This window comes from Saccoglossus kowalevskii, chromosome 6 (assembly GCF_978046115.1).
Source record: "Saccoglossus kowalevskii chromosome 6, keSacKowa6.1, whole genome shotgun sequence".
NCBI classification, from domain to species: domain Eukaryota; kingdom Metazoa; phylum Hemichordata; class Enteropneusta; family Harrimaniidae; genus Saccoglossus; species Saccoglossus kowalevskii.
The window spans coordinates 38,910,482-38,931,062 of NC_140646.1; the positions used below are offsets into that span (position 1 = coordinate 38,910,482).

At 34.8% G+C, this 20,581-nt stretch overlaps 1 protein-coding gene across 2 annotated transcripts in view; it reads left to right on the top strand.

Annotated features, from left to right (window-relative positions):
* The window catches only part of LOC100375784 (axonemal central pair apparatus protein HYDIN-like), a 50,672-nt gene that overhangs the window by 10,582 nt on the left and 19,509 nt on the right, over nt 1-20,581 (top strand). The window contains exons 17-53 of one of the 2 annotated variants that reach the window (XM_085500516.1): nt 791-1,064; nt 1,242-1,354; nt 1,484-1,634; nt 2,004-2,141; nt 2,283-2,411; nt 2,594-2,959; nt 3,289-3,414; nt 3,548-3,721; nt 3,824-4,033; nt 4,146-4,367; nt 4,543-4,788; nt 4,917-5,122; nt 5,476-5,749; nt 5,968-6,162; nt 6,397-6,429; nt 7,926-8,072; nt 8,398-8,637; nt 9,102-9,288; nt 9,863-10,087; nt 10,190-10,606; nt 12,078-12,406; nt 13,643-13,826; nt 14,003-14,144; nt 14,263-14,346; nt 14,511-14,801; nt 15,280-15,655; nt 16,312-16,506; nt 16,641-16,792; nt 16,984-17,062; nt 17,266-17,492; nt 17,730-17,912; nt 18,029-18,308; nt 18,506-18,678; nt 18,818-19,016; nt 19,189-19,388; nt 19,667-19,832; nt 19,942-20,192. In XM_085500516.1, the coding sequence (XP_085356642.1) occupies nt 791-1,064; nt 1,242-1,354; nt 1,484-1,634; nt 2,004-2,141; nt 2,283-2,411; nt 2,594-2,959; nt 3,289-3,414; nt 3,548-3,721; nt 3,824-4,033; nt 4,146-4,367; nt 4,543-4,788; nt 4,917-5,122; nt 5,476-5,749; nt 5,968-6,162; nt 6,397-6,429; nt 7,926-8,072; nt 8,398-8,637; nt 9,102-9,288; nt 9,863-10,087; nt 10,190-10,606; nt 12,078-12,406; nt 13,643-13,826; nt 14,003-14,144; nt 14,263-14,346; nt 14,511-14,801; nt 15,280-15,655; nt 16,312-16,506; nt 16,641-16,792; nt 16,984-17,062; nt 17,266-17,492; nt 17,730-17,912; nt 18,029-18,308; nt 18,506-18,678; nt 18,818-19,016; nt 19,189-19,388; nt 19,667-19,832; nt 19,942-20,192 (7,584 nt within the window). The remainder of the gene's footprint in view (nt 1-790; nt 1,065-1,241; nt 1,355-1,483; nt 1,635-2,003; nt 2,142-2,282; nt 2,412-2,593; nt 2,960-3,288; nt 3,415-3,547; nt 3,722-3,823; nt 4,034-4,145; nt 4,368-4,542; nt 4,789-4,916; nt 5,123-5,475; nt 5,750-5,967; nt 6,163-6,396; nt 6,430-7,925; nt 8,073-8,397; nt 8,638-9,101; nt 9,289-9,862; nt 10,088-10,189; nt 10,607-12,077; nt 12,407-13,642; nt 13,827-14,002; nt 14,145-14,262; nt 14,347-14,510; nt 14,802-15,279; nt 15,656-16,311; nt 16,507-16,640; nt 16,793-16,983; nt 17,063-17,265; nt 17,493-17,729; nt 17,913-18,028; nt 18,309-18,505; nt 18,679-18,817; nt 19,017-19,188; nt 19,389-19,666; nt 19,833-19,941; nt 20,193-20,581) is intronic. The other variant, XM_078013794.2, reaches the window with a different exon arrangement.

Genomic DNA, 20,581 nt, shown 5'->3' on the forward strand with positions numbered 1-20,581 from the left:
TCTGTTAAAAGCATATCTCCAATTGAAACACTTGATATTCAAGTCTATTTAAAGATTACATATCATTTTCTCCATGTTTTCATTATTATGGGTTAATGTTATTAGGAGAAAAAAAATTGGGTCTCTGGAAATTTTGGACAAATTATAGCATGAATTATTATGGAATATGGTCAGAATTCACACTTTTGCACTGGTTTCCATGACAAAATTATTTTTTCATGTCTTGAAATTTTGCAAAGTGACAGGAGATGAAATATGTTATTAATGATATAAATCCTAATTTGATGAAATGCTTAAAAAAACTTAATTTAATGAGTTTCCAGTGTGATAATATTTTTCCAATACAAACAATGGGAAGTTCTCACCCATAATACATTGCATATATGCACAGTAACATGCTCAGTAGTACAAAATTTGAATTTGGTGTGAACTCCTTTAAGCCATAAAATGTTGGTAGAATTTTGAGTTTATGAGAGTCACACTTATCTACTTTTAACAAGACATTTACATAAATATATCAGTGTCAAATTGTCTGTGCATTTACTAGCAAAATGACATGCCTGAGATGACACAGACAATCCTCACTCAAACATTACATCACTGGAGTCCATTCCTAAACCCAACTCTAGCAATTGTATATAGTGGTTTATTATGATCTGGTTATGCCTAGCAATGAATATATATATATGTACTACTTATCAATATAAATACATGCTACATATTTTGGTCCTTTTTTCATGCAGTATGCTGATACCGGTACTAAGTAATATGTTGGTTTTACTTTGTTTAGATTCCAAGACAAGCTTGCCATCAACTTTATCAATAGCCAAGTACGTATGATATCCGTGATGGCACATGGTCAAGGTACTACCATAGTGTCAGAACCTCCCCTCACACCTGCTGTTGACTTGGGACCACATTTCAGCAACAAACCTTGCGTACGCATCTTTAAACTGACTAATAGTGGGCGTCGTCATCAGCAGATGTTTTGGAGTACTGAAGGGTTTCTGCCACAGAAGAACAGAAAACTGCCCAGTATCAATGCCAAAGACATCAAATATCAGGTAGATTTCAGATATCAGTTTCCATTTTTTTGCTGTCCACATGATTTCATAAGACAATAAAACAATGCATATAAAGTTGTGATATGCATTGTTTTATTGTCTGTGTTATAGAATATAAAGATGATCAACATGAATAACCACTTTTCACATAATATGCAATCTTTCTGTTATTTTCAGCGCCTACCAAAACCACCACAAACACCAAGACCAGTATTTTCTCTTACTCCGTCCAGATTTGAATTGGAACCTGGACAATCTATTGATGTTTTATTGGAAGGATTCTCAGATACGTAAGTTGAATGTCTTTGCTATTTATTCTTTACATAGTTACTATATATTTAATTTATAATTTATCTGTATCAGCTCAAATAAATGTGCAGTAAATTGTTATGTGCTTAATATCACTTATTGCCTTGCAGTCCAAAAGTGGTGAAAGAAAGAATGGTGTGTCATGCTATAATTGGGAGAGCTAGTGGGAAAGAAAGAATCATGAAAACAGACATTAATGTTGAATTCATTACACCATTATTAGAGTTCTCAACTAAACAGATTGCATTCAGAGTTGAAAAGGTTTGTGTTTCAATTATATTTATAGATCGTGTATTCCACTGTATTTGTTGTTTTGTATTCTTGTTTTTTAGCTCCTGTGTGTACAAAGCACACAAGGAAGATAATGAGTTTTGTGTGTGTGTCTATCTATCTCTCTGTCTGTGTAAGCAAAATCCCAACAATTAGCGATATATTGGTGCTGAACATCTGCTGGCTGATAATTCTAATCTCTAATGCCATTTCTCCCTTACTGACTGTTGGGAATTTTCATTTCCTAGCTTTTTTTAATAAAACAACAATGAGTGAATTTATTTTTCGCAGAGTTTATCTTTGATTAGTATTAATGATGATATTGATGATTTTATTACCTCTATATAATTAATGTTATAGGGGCCTGATGATGTCTTGGAAAAACAACAAGGTGAGCTTGAGTTGCATAATGTGTCGTCATTGCCTCTCTCTACTATGCTGGTGCTGGAATATCCTTTCCAGATTGTCACAGAAGACGGAACAGAAGTGTCTGAAATGGTGAGTTACCCGGTAGAGCGTATGATAAGTTACACTGTGATACAGTTTTAATACCATTTACATTTATTAAAATGATATTTCTCTGCTATGCCATGTGCTTAGTGAACAGAAGTTATCAGTAGTTCTTCTTTCCTATTGTAGGAGTTGAACATGGAGTTAGATCAGAAGACACTGATCAAGATTACTTTTGATCCAGATTATCAGGAAGATAACTATACCAGAACTGCTGATGTTTTACTAAAGGTGTCATATAAAGAACATCCACATGTGGTATGTGCTTTCTTTACTTTACAATCATAATGAGAATCCTGTGTACACTTTACATGTATTGCCAAACTATGCCCAGACCTTTTGAATTTTAGATTTTTTAGCTTTGTCTATAATCAGAATGTTTGTCATCGCTATCATTGTTAATTTTGCTTATCAAAATATTTAATATCTTATTTGTTTAGGATTATATAAACTTGATAGGAGAAGTGTTCTTTCCCAACCTCACTTTTGAGAAGATGGATGTAGATTTTGGTTGTATTCTGAATGATACTGAAGTGACTCGCTATGTGAATATCGCCAACAACAGTCCCATGCCAGTCAAGTACCAGTGGTCTTTCCTGGAACCCGAGGAAGAGATTGTGATTTACCCAAAAGGTGGTGGTGATGCAGATGTTGAGAGTGATCAAGAGTTGGCAGACAATGAGGAAGTAGATGTACAGATTGATGATGCTGATGAAGCAGATGAAGAAGAAGATGAACAGGAAGCTGAAAAAGATGAAGAAAAGCCAGAAGAAGAAACTACAGAAACCCACCCTGAGGAAAAAAAGGTCAGTAACCCTTACATTAAATTACATAGATTGACAAAATGAACATTTTATACCACTTAATATCATTTTTGTCAGTATTACTTTGATTCAGAAATATAGAAAACATAAAAAAAACTTGTTTGTAGAATCCACTTTGACTAATGGCAGCAATCTACTATGCACTTCATTGATTTGGTATTTACATATATACAGGCTCAACATTTAGTAAATTTGTATTACCACTCAAATTCAAAAGAAATATGTGATTCACACTATATAATCAATGGTTTGTTTCATGTTATATTTCTTACTGTATTGAATAAACACTTATTCCTTTAATTTATTTTCAGGTGAATGAAACTGAACAAAAACATGTTGTGATTGATTCAGATAAAAAAGATGATGATGAAGATGAGGATGATAACCAAGAAAAACAAGATGAAACGAAAGAAGAAATGCAAGATAGAGGGAAAAAGGTAAATGATTTAATATTTTGAAATTGCAATCGCAGTTGAACTTTGATAAACTGAACTAATCTTCTGTTGATATATATATCTGTGTAGTTCAGCTTTACTGCAATTCTTATAAATATAAAACTATTATTTCTAGGAGGCTGGGGCAGATGGAATTCTCAAAGGACGAAATGCATCCATGGTTGTAATAGATGAAACAACCTTACCTACTAGAGCTTCAGCAAGCAAAGAAGATAGTGATACAGTTGGGATATCTAAATTGCCATGGTTACAAGGTATCAATGAACCAACTACATGTGGTATTGAAGAGGTAAATAGAAAAGTTATCTGTAATACTGATCATAAGGTGGTTACGTTCATCTTGTTATCAATGAATGGTAACACGATTTGTCATTGATTACTTATCTTGCAGGTATTTGACATCCTGCCACTGTATGGTATGTTGTTACCGGGTGAGAATGAACGTATTACGTTTACCTTTTATGGGCATGCTGACATTGGCATTGGCGCCAAAGCTATTTGTGATGTGGAAGGTGGTCCTAGATATGAACTCTCATTGACTGGTGAAGCTTCCCTGGTTCAATACACATTTGATACTAATGACATTGACTATGGAAAACAGGTGAGTTTCCAGATATTGCCATGTCCTCCTCCTCTCACTAGAGTTAGTTGGTTATCAAATTTATTCCTGATATTTACCTGTATCACAAAATTTCTTAACATTATATTTAAAGATGTATGATGAAGTTGCTGAAGCGGAGATTATTCTTGAGAACACTGGCAAAGTAGGGTTTGATTTTGTCGCTCTCAATATGGACCCATCCACTCAGGATAAACCAATGCCAGGAATTCCAATAATGATTCCACATAGTGGTCATATTGAAGCTCATAGTGCTCAGAGACTTGTTATCAAGTTCCTACCAGGAGTACCTGAAAAGTTCCATAAGAGTTTTGAGGTGAGGTTTTTGCATACTTGGCCATATATGGTTTGGTTTTCAACTTCAAATTTATCTCATTTTCAAAATGATTATATGATATAACAAAATTGGGTTATTTGTTGATTTAAATTTCATAAATTGCGATAATTGAAAGATCCTATAGTGATTTTCTTGTCTCTTCTGTGCTTTAAAGATTCAAGTTGCTCATTTTGAGCCAGACATTATTAACATTCGAGGAGAAGGAGTTTTCCCAAGAGTGTCATTAGACTTACCTCGATATGCAGATGAAGAGGGACACTATACATCTTTGATGAAAGAAACCAAAGAAAGGCTAGGTACAGATACTCAAAAACCAGATAAGGAAGACAGATTGCCAAGCAGTGGTTCACCAACTCCCAGAGACGCAGTGGATGATACCAAGTCAATTGCATCAGTTCAGGTAAGACATGATTCGGTTGAGACAATTGTGTGATCAAGTTTTGGGCTTGTTTATGGAAATATGCTCACTAATGTGTATTTTACTAGTATTGTACTTGTATCATATCTCTAATTTGTATCTGACTTCAGAATGAATTCCCATCTGAGTTGGAAATGCAGATGGAAGTGGAACGAATGATTGTTAAAGAGTTTGCCTCAGAGCATCAAATAGATTTAATGATGAGTAGAGCTGACTCCATTGCTGCTAATACTGCTGCAGATGCACAGTTAAATGAACCATCTTCTCGTATTCCTACAAGTCACTCTTCAAAGACAAAGAAAATGAAGAAGCCAAAGTAAGTGTTTATTGTCTCTAATCTAATATTTGATTGTGATCATGTTATAATATGTTGGTAAAAAGTGGCATTCTGTTATATGGTAGTGTTGCCCCATACCAACTATTTGGAAAAACAAATTGAAATAAATCAAATAAATAGTTCACATCTGATGAAGTTATAGCATTTTGAAAAAAAAATTGAATAAGGGACAGCCTCAAATTGTTGCACAAAAAGCTTATGTCATCTCTGTACATTATAAGTGGAAAATTCTCCTAGTTACAATCTTGTTAAACTGTTTGCTACCCATGTACTTTCTTTCTATTGACCAAGTTTATATTGGTGTTAATTTTTTCTTTTTTTTTCTCATTCAGGTGCAGATTACCAGACTATTGCCTAGACTTTGGTTATGTTGTTTTGGGTACAGTTCGTACACACATAGTCCGTGCTACCAATACCGGTTACTTTCCAGTCTCATTTTCAGTTGACCGCCACAGCTTGCTTAGCACTGGATTCAATGTAGAGTTGGATCGTGTTCGTAATTTGCCTGGTTTTCCGGATCAGGAGACTGTAGACTTTGTTGTCAGCTTTGATCCACGGGGAGCCAATCTTGGTCTTGGTGACATTGAGACTTTGGTACCCATCAATGTAAGATAATATTGTCATTTATCAAGAACTTCTAGCACTTTGCTCAAGTTCATTGTCAACTAATTTTCAGTGCGATATCATCAGCAGATGGTCTGCATTATAAAACATTATATAAATTCTAAAGATAAAATATTGTAAATACTGTCTGTCATAATTGCAATGTCATTGCCATAATCAATGTTGAGAAACTGAATGTTGTGACTGTTTATTTTTGACAGATTGTGAATGGACCATGTGTGTTTATTAGATTGAAAGCTAATGTAACCATGCCTGATATGGAAATCTCAACCGATACTTTGGACTTCGCAACTGTGCTGTGTGGACAGTGTAAGGTGATTACTGTACAGTTACATAACCATAAACATGTACGCTGTGAGTGGTCCTCAAAACCAACGGATAAAGAGAAAAGAAAGGTAAGGCAATTTTACACATCACTGCTTCATTTTGAACACTGCGTGTAGTATACTAGTATATACACCCTGTAGTATATACCCCGTCTTCAGTCAGGTTCATTACTTACTAAAACCTTACAAACACATCACATTGCTTGGCATGGTATATATATGTACATGTATATTATTGTTTTTAATATAACTTGTGTTGTGTTTGTCTAATCACAACTTTTTTCTTTTAAATGCTAACAAAAGGCAGAGGTGGCTGCAAGGAAGGTACAATCACATGTAATTATATTTGATTTTTAAGCATGCAATGAACTCACCACTTGCCAGTAGTTACGCAATATGTAGCTTACGTCTCATCCGTGCTATATGTAAACTCTAATAATTAACCTCTCAGCATATATCTGCATGGCAGTCTAGTCTCAAAGAATGTGATGTTACAGAATTACTGTACTTCTCACCAATGCGTCTTTGTCTTAAAAGTAACATAAAAGCAGTACTGAAAAGCAAGAAATTTTTGAACTGAATGTTTTGCAAATACTATAACTATTGCAATAGGTATATGACACTTCATAGTATAGTATAGTATAGTATAGTTTATTTTATTTGACTCAAATTAATGAATTGGAAAAACATTAACTATGGTCAATAATCATACACAAAAAACACAATAATACGAAATACAGATGTAAAAAATAAAATGTAAAATTATGTTGATCTACTTTTCTAGACTGTTGGCAATGAAACTGTCTTTTATTTCCATAATATGCACAAACATGTCTTCTTTTGGTAATTTTAAAATATTATCATTGTATAATGATAAAGTATTCCAAAAGTAGCTGCATGCCTTTAAAATATAAACTAACATAGTAGATCTTCAATCTACATGTGCCCCTTGATGTAGATTTGGAAAGATAATGACTGGAGAAGCAAAGACACTGAAGAAAGATAGTCAGTTGCAACCCCACATACATGTGTGTGATCCAAATACATGAAACATTTTGCTTTATTTTGTTTCCCTATGTGCATCATAGTCAGCATGCCATCTGTGTGCAGTAAATATTGAATATCATTAATTACAGTGTTTGCACTAGGTGTTATCAACCAGAGAATTTTGAATCTTTCCATAATAAAAGAATAGTTAGATAATTTTGACAAGTGCAGCCTTATAACTGTCCATCAGTTGTGTATCTGTGATGCTTATAGTGATTTGAGATTAGGTACATCAATGACACCTGAACAATTATTGTAGAAAACCAGGTCTTGATTTCCGGTTGCATCTGGTGACAACACTGTAAATGATAGTTTGTACAGAAGAGTGTAATATTATCTACATTGTAGTTTATGCTTTATAGGATGATAATAATTGCTTCTTGATACAATTTCTTTTTAGTGCTTCTATACTGTAGTATTTTTCGCATATTTTCTGATAAATGTCTATAGAGATCTTTCATGTTAGTTATAAGGCCTCCAGCATGAGATGTTCCACACATAATACATATGAAGAATCTTGAGTGCGGCCTCCACAAGGCTGCTATATCTGAGCAACGATGTTTGAAATTATGTGGGTGAAAGACCTCTATAGGAATACTGCTAGTTTATTGTCTTCTGTCAGACCTAAATTTAAAAATCTGGAGGTCATATAATGGAAATATGCATATGAAACTTTTTTTAAAGAATATATGTTATAGCGCTGTCTTGAAGGCTTCTACAATTGTGACCTTATTTGTGAAAATTCATTCATTGATATTTCAATGCTCTTTTTTGTTGATTTCTAGATTGATAAGCATATACCTTTGCATGTGAGAAAAAAGATGAAACCTGAAAAACCTAAACCACGTAACTTTGAAATGATGCCTCCAGATGGTTTTCTTTTACCAGGACAGAGAGTAAATGTACAAGTCAAATTTATGCCAACTGAAGAGGTGAGTCACATGTTTACAAATCAGAATCTCCAAGTTCAGCATCTGAGTAATACTACCGGTAGTGCTTTGATCACTGTGCCAATTAATCTTGTCAATAGTGCATATTCAGCTACTTAAATATACATGTAACAGTTAATCCTAATTCTAATTGTTTAGTTAAAACCAGATGTTGCATTTCAATCATGAATAAGTTGAAAACTGGCTTGGCATGATGGCAACTTTTGCTTACATATGTCAGAAACCCCTTTTATGATTCACTGTAGCTTGTGCCATACATTGTTCTCAGAGACAACTCTACCTAATTAATATTAACCTTACCTTACAGAAACTGTATTGTGAGAGATTGGCCATCAGACTGGCTCAAAGCAGTCAGCGTATATTGTTGATGGTAAATGGTCAGGGTCAAGAACCCAAACTGGAGTTTTCCACTTCACTTCTAGAATTTGGTCCTATACTACCACACAGCCAGGGTGATGAAGTAGAAGTCACTGTTAAAAATCCCTCTGAACATCCTGTAGAATTCTACTCACTGGAATTTGATACACAATATTTGGAAGAAGAAAAGGTATTTTTGGTGTCACTTATGATGTTTTGTAAATTATTTTAATGATGATTTTGGAAAGTATTACATCGGTATGAAACTAAATAACCCTGTCCTTATGTCAGTGTGTGGTTTGGATATACCTGTGTTATTAACGTTTGAGGAAAGTGGATACAAAATTACTGTTATAACATAGTGTTTCAAAATGTGATACTGTAGTTTGCATTGTTCAGTTTTCAGTTTTAGTTTTCTGTTTGGCTACTTGTTCTCAGTAAACAATGGTCATAAACAGTTGTAAGACCAAAATTGAAACATGCTGTGGTTGAGTTTTTAATGTATGTAGTGATAACAAATAAATAGTCCAGGCTATACAGTAATAAACATTTTCCTTATTTTATGAGTTGACTCAAATATGGGAGAAGGGGGTGAAATGAACCACATGTTCAATTAAACTAGTATTCTGATAATGAGATAATAATTGATTTCAGATATTACGTATGATGAAAGGTTATGATGACAATAATACAATTCTTTTGCCACCACGGCCTGCTGGTCACAAGCTACCATCAGAACTCGTTGATTTTTATGCAGAGCAGCAAAAGAAACAGGAGGAAGAAGAAAAAGAAAGAAATGAAGCTGCAGCAGCAGCAATAGCTGCTCAACAGACTGCAGAGAGTATGTATCTAAACTACTCACACAAACACATCACCTTAACTTATTCTCCTAAATAACAAGTAGCATGATTAACCCTTTGAATGTTAAATTTGTTACCTTTCACTAAATATATCCATATAAATTCTAAATTATTTCAAAAATTTGAAAAAAACACTGTAGCTAATGGGAAATTATATCCATTTAGTTCAAAATTATCAAAACGTTCATTTGTTGCATGCAATTAGTAAAAATTTCAATACTCATAAACTGAATGCAAAATTAGTCACATACTGTAGAGTACTTTATTTTCGCTTGGAATTTATTTTCATTATTTTCGCTGAAGGAATGATTCTGTAAAAATAAAATCCAACGAATATACTTTTTTTCCTATATTTCACATTAAACTCATCAAAAATCAGTGAAAATAAATTCCATACAAAACGCCCAAAAAACCTTTTCAGCGAAAAATTAACTCCAGCGAAAATAAAGTATTTCACAGTATTGTTTTACCATTGATACTGCAGATAGAGCATATAGCTAATTATGAATTGGTATCTGTCTAATTACAATATCTTTGAATTGCATCTTCTTTTAGATGAAGAGGGTGCAGAAGATGGTGTGGCCCAGTCTGAAGATCAAGCTGCAGCCATTGTCACAACTGGACCATCTCCCCGTCCTCCTAGTAGTATTCATGATAGTGAGAAAGACAGGAGAAGTGAAAAGGCAAGTGCTGACAAATCAGAGCGAAGTCACAAAGATGTTGAAATGTCAGAAACTGAGAAACCAACGGAAACAAAGGATGATGAGGAAGATGGGAAAGGTAGGATGTTGAAAAATTTGTAAAATTTCAAAATTATAAATTATCATTATAGTATATAATTGTAGTCATTATTAACATTTGTTATATCTTTTGTTATAATAGACAAGAAAGATTCTGCAAGCAACGTAGGTGTTGGAGAATTAGAAATAACCCCTGTATCTGCTGCTATAGCCCGTCATCTTGGTATTGATTTGACACCAGAGGGTAGTGCTGCTCGCAATAGACGAGGCATAGCCATATGTGTGCAAGGTGCACCAATGTCTGGAAAAACCACAACTGCTATAGCTTTGGCTAAGTATTATAACACAGCTTTATTGACTGTCGATGGTGTCGTATTGGAAGCTATTTCAAACGGTGCATCATCCGCTGGTCTCCGTGCAAGAGAACTCTGCTCTCAGGCTGCCAAGGCACAGCTGTTAAAAGAAGGAGAAGGAAGTGATGCTGAAGCAAAAGCAGCTGGTGCCGGTGGTCTCAGTGTAGAAGCTGTTGCAGCTCATGCTGCTCAAGGAGGTGGTTCAGGTATGTGTAGTCATTTTATGGGATCTAGCTACATGTGTACATGTACATTGTAATAAAGGAAGGAAATACATACATGTATTCTTCAAGCATTTCAGCTATTTTTAATTTTTATGAGCTTTAACTATTAATGCAGATTATTGGCTTTCTTATTACGATTTCTTTGTTTTGTTCTACTTGATTGTATAACTTGTAATACTGTAGTACATGTTTGATTGGTGTGTACTTTGCACCAATGATGTCTTTCTTTTGTGTGCCTGTTAATAGTGAAATATAAAGATTGTTGTTATTGCATTCTGTTTCTTATTGGGACTACAAATACTTGATTATTTTTCTATGGCTATGTTTCATATTTAATGATGAATTTTAAATATGTTAATCACTGTCTATTTAAGTTGTGTCTTTCCGAGCGGAATCTCAGCTGGCTGTATCAAGGCACTCTCGCTTAGCGCAAGGTGGCTATATCTTTGATGCTTTGCTCTGTGCTTGTCTTGCTTGCGTTCTTGCTTGCATGTTTTTGTTGAGCTTGATTGCATCTTTTTGTACATTCACTGCATTTATGTCATTGAATAGCTGCTTGTCTATTGATCACTTGATGAGGTCATTAACATTCCTCTCACCATGTATCAGAGCGAATGCTCATGAAATCACTGTGATGTCATAGACCAGCAACTATTCGAACTACAACATACATTGGTGTTCCCAACTGTTTCCATGGGTAGCACATTAATATCTGGGCTGTTAAATGACATGGCTGGTGTGATTGCATGCATTCAGTTTAATCTCAAGGTGTGGAAGAGAAAGGGAAAGCTTTCTTAAATTGTAAGACGAGTAACAATTTGTGTGTATTAACTGAACTCCATTTAACCTATGTAAGATATCTAACAAGATTGGTATAACAGATGCAAATATTTGTGGCACTTGTTTTTCTAATAATTATTGCGTGATATTAACTTGAAACCATCTAATACTTAACATGACTGCATGGTAATGGTGTGGTGATCAGTGTGCCCTCTAACAGGACTGATTTTATAGGAATCCTAAGCCAAAATGGAAACCCCCAAAATTAAGTTTGTTGACTGCTGAGGAGGTCAGTCTTGACTGTATAATGGCCCCTGAATTTGTTTTTAAACTTGTTTTGTTTATAAAATGTGAATTTTATTTCATCAAATTACACGTTACATAACTATACATGTAGTATCTAAGATCACTATATCAATCATGTACAACTTTATGTTGCATCAATGATGTGCCAGTGAATTAGCACAACTAGTTGTGTGTCAGTGGCACGTCATATCATCTTAGAGGGCACACTGGTGGTGATTAATAACTAACAGTGCATGTTGAAATGCTTGAATAATAATAACCCATGCCTCACCAGAACTATTCCTCACAATGCTGCTTCTCACTCCGCGCTGCCCATCACACCACTGATTTGGCTTCTCTGCACCTGTTTGTTTTGCACCTTGCTCAGGCTCTATAAGTGTTGCTGGGGTGGGTGGACACTCTGGGGCACACTCTGTGATCAGCAACCGCAAAACGAGCACTATTTCAGGCCATAAACCAGCACACAGTACCATTGGAAGCAAAGCTGATGGAGAGGATAGTAAACCAGAGAAGAAGGATAAAAAAGAGAAGAAAGCGGACACAGACAATACTACACAGCTCAGTGGAAGCCCTCCTCCAGCTGCACCCATTGCTCGTAGACTGAGTGTAAGTGCTAGTGTAGCTGGTGAGGAGGGCCTCATGAGCTGTATATTGCCTGAAGATCTGCTTGTGGAAATTCTAGCCGAACGCCTCCAGGTAATTTTGCATATTTAACATACAGTGTATTTAAGATTTATTTTTAGCTCCGCTGTCGACTTCGTCGAGCGGAGCTTATCATATGAGTGATTGTCCGTCGTCGTCCGTGTCAATGTTTTACTTTTTCGACTTCTTCTTGAAAACTACAAGCTTGAATGCTTTGATACTTGGTGTATATGTACCTTGGGTAGACCTCTCTTAGGTTTGTTCATTTCGTGTTGATATCTTCAATTCTCTAATTTTGGTGAATATTTTTGTCATTTTTGGTAAAAAGTGATATTTTCGACTTCTTGTTAAAAACCGCAAGTTCGATTGCTTTGATATTACATATATAGGTACTACATGTGGACCTTTCTCAGATTTGTTCATTTTGTGATGATATTTTCAATTCTCTAATTTTGGTAAATATTTTTGTAATTTTTGGTAAAAAGTGATATTTTCGACTTCTTGTTAAAAACCAATAGTCCAATTGCTTTGATATTACATATATAGATACTACATGTAGACCTTTCTCAGATTTGTTCATTTTGTGATGATATCTTCAGTTCTCTAATTTTGGTGAATATTTTTGTCATTTTTGGTAAAAAGTGATATTTTCGACTTCCGATTGCTTTGATACTATGAAATGTGCATTGCTAACAGCGGAGCTATCTCAGCCGATAGGCTGCTTGTTTTACAATTGTATTGGTGACTCTTCTTTAGAAAAAAAAATGTGGAGTTAGACTGGAATGTTTCTATACTGAATAGAAAATATTATATTTTTGTCTCAAAATCTTTTTCAATAATAATAAATGGTAAACTTTTACACAACAGTGGTCAACACAATTCAATACGTAATAACAATAATATTAGTTGCCCATATTTTAGCATAGAAGCTGTGTAGAAAGCATGCAATGCTCAGTTTGACTTATTCTTGACGCCTCCTCTGGGAATGGTAACTTTGATGCAGTAGTTACACAATATAGTTAAAGCCAAAGATATGTGATAATGTTCTTAGTCTGTTGTGAATTATTCTTGGATAATACCGTAGCTTAGCCAATTGCCTGACAGACAAAAGTAGAATGGAATTTCTCTACCTTATTTGCTTGCGATATGCTTATTGAAGGCCGGCATTTAAAAACAAAGACATCAGAGAGAACACACATGTGCAATGACAAATAGCCTGGTAATAGTTGATCATGTGTAATAGACCAGATATTGAAATGCTCTAAATGAATATACTGATTTTGTTTGCAGCTCAATGATTGCCACCGTGGTGTTGTCTTTGATGGTTTGGAGACTATGTTTAGCCAGTCTTTATTAACTGCAACTCATGTCCTACTGAAAGCGTTCAACAACAGAAAACACCTGTTTTTTATCACTTTGAAACTGGAACAATCAGTCCTTCAAGCCAGAGAAAAGAAAGCTCGTGAAGAAAGAGGTGAGTTTTTCCAGGACATGTTGTTTACTTTGTTTTCCCAACTTTGTAAAATTCACATCACTGAGCAGCAGCTGTTACTGCACATATATGCAATGAATTCTGGGAGAGAACTTATGTCATTCTCAATATCTTGTTCCTATTAAGATATAATTACATGTATAAATGTTCACTTTCAGAGCGCCAAGCAAAGCTAGAAGAGGAAGAAGAAAAGAGAGCTTTAGAAGAGATGAGTGAAGATGAATATGATTCCCTAAGTGATGAGCAGAAAGCAGATGTGGACATGAAGAGATTGAAATCTAAGAAAGAACGATTAAAAAGGTAACCAGCAAATCATGTTAAATTGTGCTTTGCATGCATTTATAGATGATATCAATTTAATTAATACTATGTTGTTTTATTTTGCCTTTGACTACGTTCACTTTGTCTTGTTCTCCAGGGAACAAGAGGAACGTCTTGAAAGAGAAAGAAGAGAAAGAGAGTTAAGGCAGCTAGAAGAAGAAAGAAGACAGGAAGAAGAAAAGTAAGTTTTACACTGACAGTATTATATGTAGTTATCATATAGGTAAAATAATAGGCTGCCACTGAAGCCCTTGCAGGCAATATCTGTTGTTCGCTGTCATGTTAGCCTAATTGTACACTAAATAATGGACTGCATTTAATAACAAGTCATTTTGTTAATAACAGAGCAAAGCACAAGAAAGGTCATAAAGGCAGAGAGAAAGAAAAAGAGAAAGAAGGGAAGGGTGGACCTCCTGGGGCTAAAAGTAAAGACGCAAAAGTTGGCGGTACAGGAAGCAAAGATGTGGTGAAGCAAGGAGATAAGCATAAAGATAAAGAACGCGATAAGGATAAAGACAGAGACAGAGATAGGGAGGCTTCAGACCATGGTTTAAAAGCAGCCCAATCTGCTGTCACTGATAGACCTGAATCACATGGTACAGCTGGTAGTGAGTCATTTGTAGATGAATTAACAAAGTAAGTATTTTTTACTATCAATCAGTTGATATTTTATCTTCTTCCATGTTTCCCATATTTTGTCTCATAAGATTGAGGAATAAATGCTGAATAACTTGCCCTCATGACTAAAAACAATTACAAGTCGAAAATAACATCAAAAACGTACTGCTATGTATATTACCCAATGTTTATATTTATTGCCACAACTATTTTTTGTTCTGAATTTGTCATTATTCATATTTACTTTTATATAATTATCGAATATCTAGCCTATATTATTTAGTTTTTTGCAGTCTTTATTTGGCAGACCCGACTAGCTTTATTTTAGCTAATTCTGCTTCCCATAAATGACTTCTGTCATTTTTTTCCCTTTTCTCTTATCATTGTTTACTTGGAGCATCATTACTGGTGGCAATTACCGGTATTTGTTTTTAATAATCTGTCAATTATTTTGCCATTATTTGGATACTCATGGATTTGATTTTACAATTTGTAGGAGAAGAAAAAGTAAAAAAGATGAAAAAGGTCGTCCAATTTCAACGGAAGTTGCCTCAAAAGAAGCCATTGGGGATGGAGAACCTGAGAGAGATCCAGCCAAAGAGGCTGAAATCATGCTGACCAATAGATTCCGCGCCTTCGAGCATTGCTATAAAGACATTGAGAAATTACTAAACCGATGGGATAGAAATCAGGGAATCACTGTACCTGATCCTACCGCTGATGCATCAGACGTTGATGAGCAACAGATCCCAGTACATCCACCCTCTGGTAAGAAATTGAAAGGAAGGGATAAGGAGAAGGAACGTGAAAGACTGGAGCGAGAGAGAATGGAACGAGAAAGAATTGAAAAAGAAAGAGCTGAGAAGGAAAAGGTAAAAAGCACAGCTCTACTTAAATTACTTCATATCAGTTTTGTGTTGCCTGTTCAGCTAATGGAGCTCCATCTAAGAATGTAGAAGTTATTATTATAAATATTGTACTCATTTTATGGATAACATGCATTTGTTTTTTATATGAAATAATTAATATATTAATTTTGTAACCAATGTTGCATGTGAATAGCAGATCAATATTCAATATTTATCTTAGTGCAAAAGTAGAGTCAGTAAAATACTGGTTGCACATAAGGGAACTCTTATATAATCAAAATAAATAAACACAATAGGCTTAACTAGAACAAAAATTACCCAATAATATACAATAACACAAGATACCTCACTGATATATTTGAATGAATTAGATTATACAAAATTTAGAGTTGGCAACCATAATTTGGAATAGAAAAGGTTGACACTCAAAACCAACAATTCTAGTAAAAGACTGATTGCCAACAATTAGTTAAAAATTGAATTGAAGATGAGGAACACTTTATATTGGTTTGTAAGAGATGTTATAGAAAGAAATTCAACTGGAAAATAATATAGTTAACTACTCGCATATTTATTAGTAGCGAATCAGATTTTATTTCAGAGGCAATAAAGTTATTATTATTATTATGTACCTTATGGTAATTATTATATTGTAATAGCAGGCAGCAGCTGCAGCTGCTGCAGAAAGCCAGGATGGCACTGAGGCACCAGAAGGCACTGACAATGAAGAGAAGAAACAGGAAGAACCAAAGAATGAAGTTGGTATTGCAAATATTATCATGGATGTTGCAGAGCTGGAGATGACTTTAGGACAGCAAATATTAGATACTAACAGATTGCCTTCTGCAGTAGAGGTAGGTACAGCTAGAACTGTATAGTAGTTGCTAGTTTGACTTTAGATTATGTAGAATGCATTTCCAGCATTTAATATACCTAATATGCAGACTATGTAATCAGCTATTAAATTCATTCATACCTTGTTTTTTAGGTTTTGGATGGTTTAGGTCTTGGTCCAAGTGGTCCTCCTGTTCCACCACCTGCCAATTTCTCTGTTGTTCCATATCCGGTTAAACGTAAACCACCTCCTGGTGGAGAAGTTTCTGCCCATTATCTATTTGTTGCTTCATCTCCAGATGACCCGTAAGTAATGTTTTTCCTACAATGTATGCTGAACATTGAAACTATTCTCTTTTCACAAATTCAATCTCTTTAATAATTATATTGCTTTTCCAAAGATATTTTTATTTTTTCAAGTTAGTTATATAAATGCTGGAGAGCATTGTTATAATTGTCGTTTGTTCACTTTTTGCCTACTTCAAATCTATAATTAGGAATATTGGGCAGGAAGAAAAACCTAAAGAGGTGGAACCAGAACCAGAAGCAGCCACACCTGATAAAGGAAGAGATAAGGTGATCAAGTCATCCTTTAACATGTTATGTTTCACTGGCTGTTAATAACATTGGTATTACTACAAATGTTGGTGCAGTCATTCTGCAGTCAGTCATAATAATATTGATATTAAGATACATGGCCATCATGATAGTTGAATGAAGTCTTCTCTGAGAATGTATTATGTGTTCACTGCTTTTTGTCTATGTTAATATGTACACAGGATGATCATCCTACTCCTACTGGTAAAGGCAAAGGCAAGGACAAATTAAGAGCTGGTGCTGAAAGCCAATCAGGACGTCGTAAATCAGCTGGTAAAGGCAGAAGTCGTAAGGGATCTCTAACTGTTACCTCGCCACCACCAGGCACTACAACACCAATGTCAGATGCAGATGGACAAAGTAGTACTGCTGGTGAAACAGCAGCCTTACAGGAACCCAAGAATCCAAGGTGAATATAATGACAGTAATAACTATTATTACATAAATATACTGCACTCTGCTAAGCTTAATCTTTGTTTGAAATTGAGCAACAAATAAAAGTTTCTATGTAGACCAACGCATTAAAAACAATTAGCGATTGAAAAGTGATTGAAACAGACTCTACAAGTGTCAGGGTGAGGCTATGGCATTCTGTCATAATTTTTTCTTCAACTGAAACTTTATTGACTGATACTACTACTTACAGGTTGTCTATTTTCCGATGGATGTTGCAAGCCAATTCTGAAGTGATATTACGAATACGTTTCCAATCTGAGGAACTAGGTCAGTTTGACCAGACATTGAACTTTGAAATAGTTGGAACCCGGAGACGTTATCAGCTATATTGTCGTGGTATATGTGCATTTCCCAATATCAGTAGGGAACCAAGGTTTGTGAAATAGTGCTTACTATGCTATCTATTACTATGAAGTATATTTAATTAAGTGTTTGAGATTTGTACTTGAAAATGTTGAGGTACCATCTATTCATTAATTTCTTTTGTAGAATTGTATTCCCGCATCGGAAGAAAAGCAGAAAAACAGATGAGATTGTCCACAAGAAATTCATCCTGAACAATGAGACATTAGAGTTTGGGCCTCTCCTAAATGGCAAGTCTAGAGAACGATACAAGGAAGGGAAATACCCAGAAAACCTTGAGACCATGACTGTGTTGAATACATCTCCACTAGAAGCAGACATAAGTTTTTGTTTCCAGAATGATAGCCAAGCTGAAACATGGTTGTTAGATCCACCTAATATGTTACTGAAACCTGGTCAATCACAGGTTAGTTTATCACCATCCTTTTAATTTCAGTTGACACTATATACTGATCAATACTACTTATATACAAATTGTTTTGGTTTCACACAGACACAGAACACTAGATGCCAAATTTGGATTTTGTGAACACAAATTCATTTTTCATTCATTTTAATCATTATGTGAAATGTTTTAAAAATTCTACATGTTTGTGTTATTAGGAACTTACTGTATGGGCTTACCCTAAGAATAAAGGATTCTTTGAAGACCAGATAGTATGCTGTATTCGGGAGAATCCAGAGCCTGTCCTATTCAAAGTATCTTGCTATGGTGTCAGACCTGAACTAGAACTGGATAAAAAGACTCTACATTTTGAAAGAGTACTTTTGCATAGGTAACCTGATTTATGTGATTTCTCAAGCCTTCAATTTATACTGACAGAAGATATAAGTGTTTTAGCATTGTGTACCAATGTGTGTGTTTATTCAGAATGATTCAATATTGATATTGTTATATTCTCTGCTCATCATCAGGAAGGACACCAAAACTATCTATCTTCGCAATAGTACCTTGCTTCCCGTTGCCTGGAAGGTCAATGGTCTGGAAAATTTAGGTGATGACTTCTCCATGCCACAGGAGCAAGGAATCATTGAACCCAAATCAGAGTATCCCTTACAAGCTCATTTCAGGGCAATGAAGCCAATTAATCTCAAGAAGATTATTCGACTTGAGGTTAGTATCTCTCTATCTTGATAATGTAAATACATGTTTTTGCAACTTTGTTTGTGTATATATTATGGTATATACTATGGTGTGTGTCATGCACACATTACATGTTTACTTTCATTAATATAATTTGTTGTGCTTCAAATTTTGTACACTTAATTTACTGCTATTTCTTCAGGTATCTGATGTGGATAACATTGTGGGTCTACTCCATTCTGAGAATGTTCAAGTACAGGCTGAGGCATATGATGTTGCTTTAGACATGAGTTTCCCAAGAGGAGCCGATGGCGGGCTAGACTTTGGTATTATCCGTGTTATGGATGAAACCAAGCAAACATGTTCTATCAAGAACAAGGGCAAATATGAAATTCAGTATGCGTAAGTATCATGATATTAATTTGAATATTTCAGTGTGATGTTTTTACATCATCCTGTAAAGCTAGCCAGTAGTGCTGAACCTTGTATGCTAGGTGAATACTGGTTAAAAAATAATATTTTTGAATTCAATATTTTAATAGATGAGTGTCTGAATGAAATTTGTTGTTTTTATAAAACTGTGATTTATAAGATGGTTTCAGCTCATTCAGAAATCACTGTATGTCTTACCCTTTACAGCTAATATATAACAGTGTACACTTCTATGTGTTGTATTGTAGATTTCAATTTGATCAAACAGAGGACATGAAAGATGTGTCGCCACTCTTTTCAGTATTACCTCAAAAAGGTACACTGATAAACAGTGACAGACCAACTCAGGTACAAGTGATATTCCGATCTAGAGAAGAGATCACTATAAGGGATCAGCCAGTTCTCAAGTGTCAGGTATGTGTGTCATGCAACACATATTTTTCTTTTTCTTTGCACTGTGCTTTTCTATCAGTGAGAAGGACTTTGTTTCATGTTTGTAAACCATATATTGATTGATTGACAGGTAATAGAACCAAACATCACTGATGGTGGAGAGACTATTGCTAGCATTCCTGTCAAACTAAGTGTACGCGCAGTGTTTAGTAAATACACTATCTCACCAGTTAACGATATTAACTTTGGGTCTATGTTGCTGAATCAACGTAGAACTAGAACATTTACCATTGAAAACAAGGGAGAGTTTGACTTCAAGTACACCATTTCTAAGATGATCAAAGATGTACCAATACAGACTCAACAACAAAAGGGTAGAATGTAAGTATTCAACAAATTTGTCATTAGCTATATTGCTGTATACTTTACTCAGCTATGTTTGTTTGATTCATGGCTTCCTAAATTTGAGTGTATATCTTTACTACCTGCTGTGCTTCATGTTGGCTGAAATATAGAAATCTAGTTGTGGACCCCAATAACTTTATTTCTTGAAAATTTACTTTTAAAGACATGGTTATGAACATGTTTTCTTTACATTTAAATTTACAATCCAGGATAACATTTATAGATAACATTTTCTGAATCATTGCTTTGCATTCTAATTGTATTAAATGTTGCTGTAATGCATGTCATATATCTATGGCTTCTAACTTTGTTACAGGTATAGTGTTGCTTTCAACTTGCTTTACCTGCATAGTGTATAAACTGGA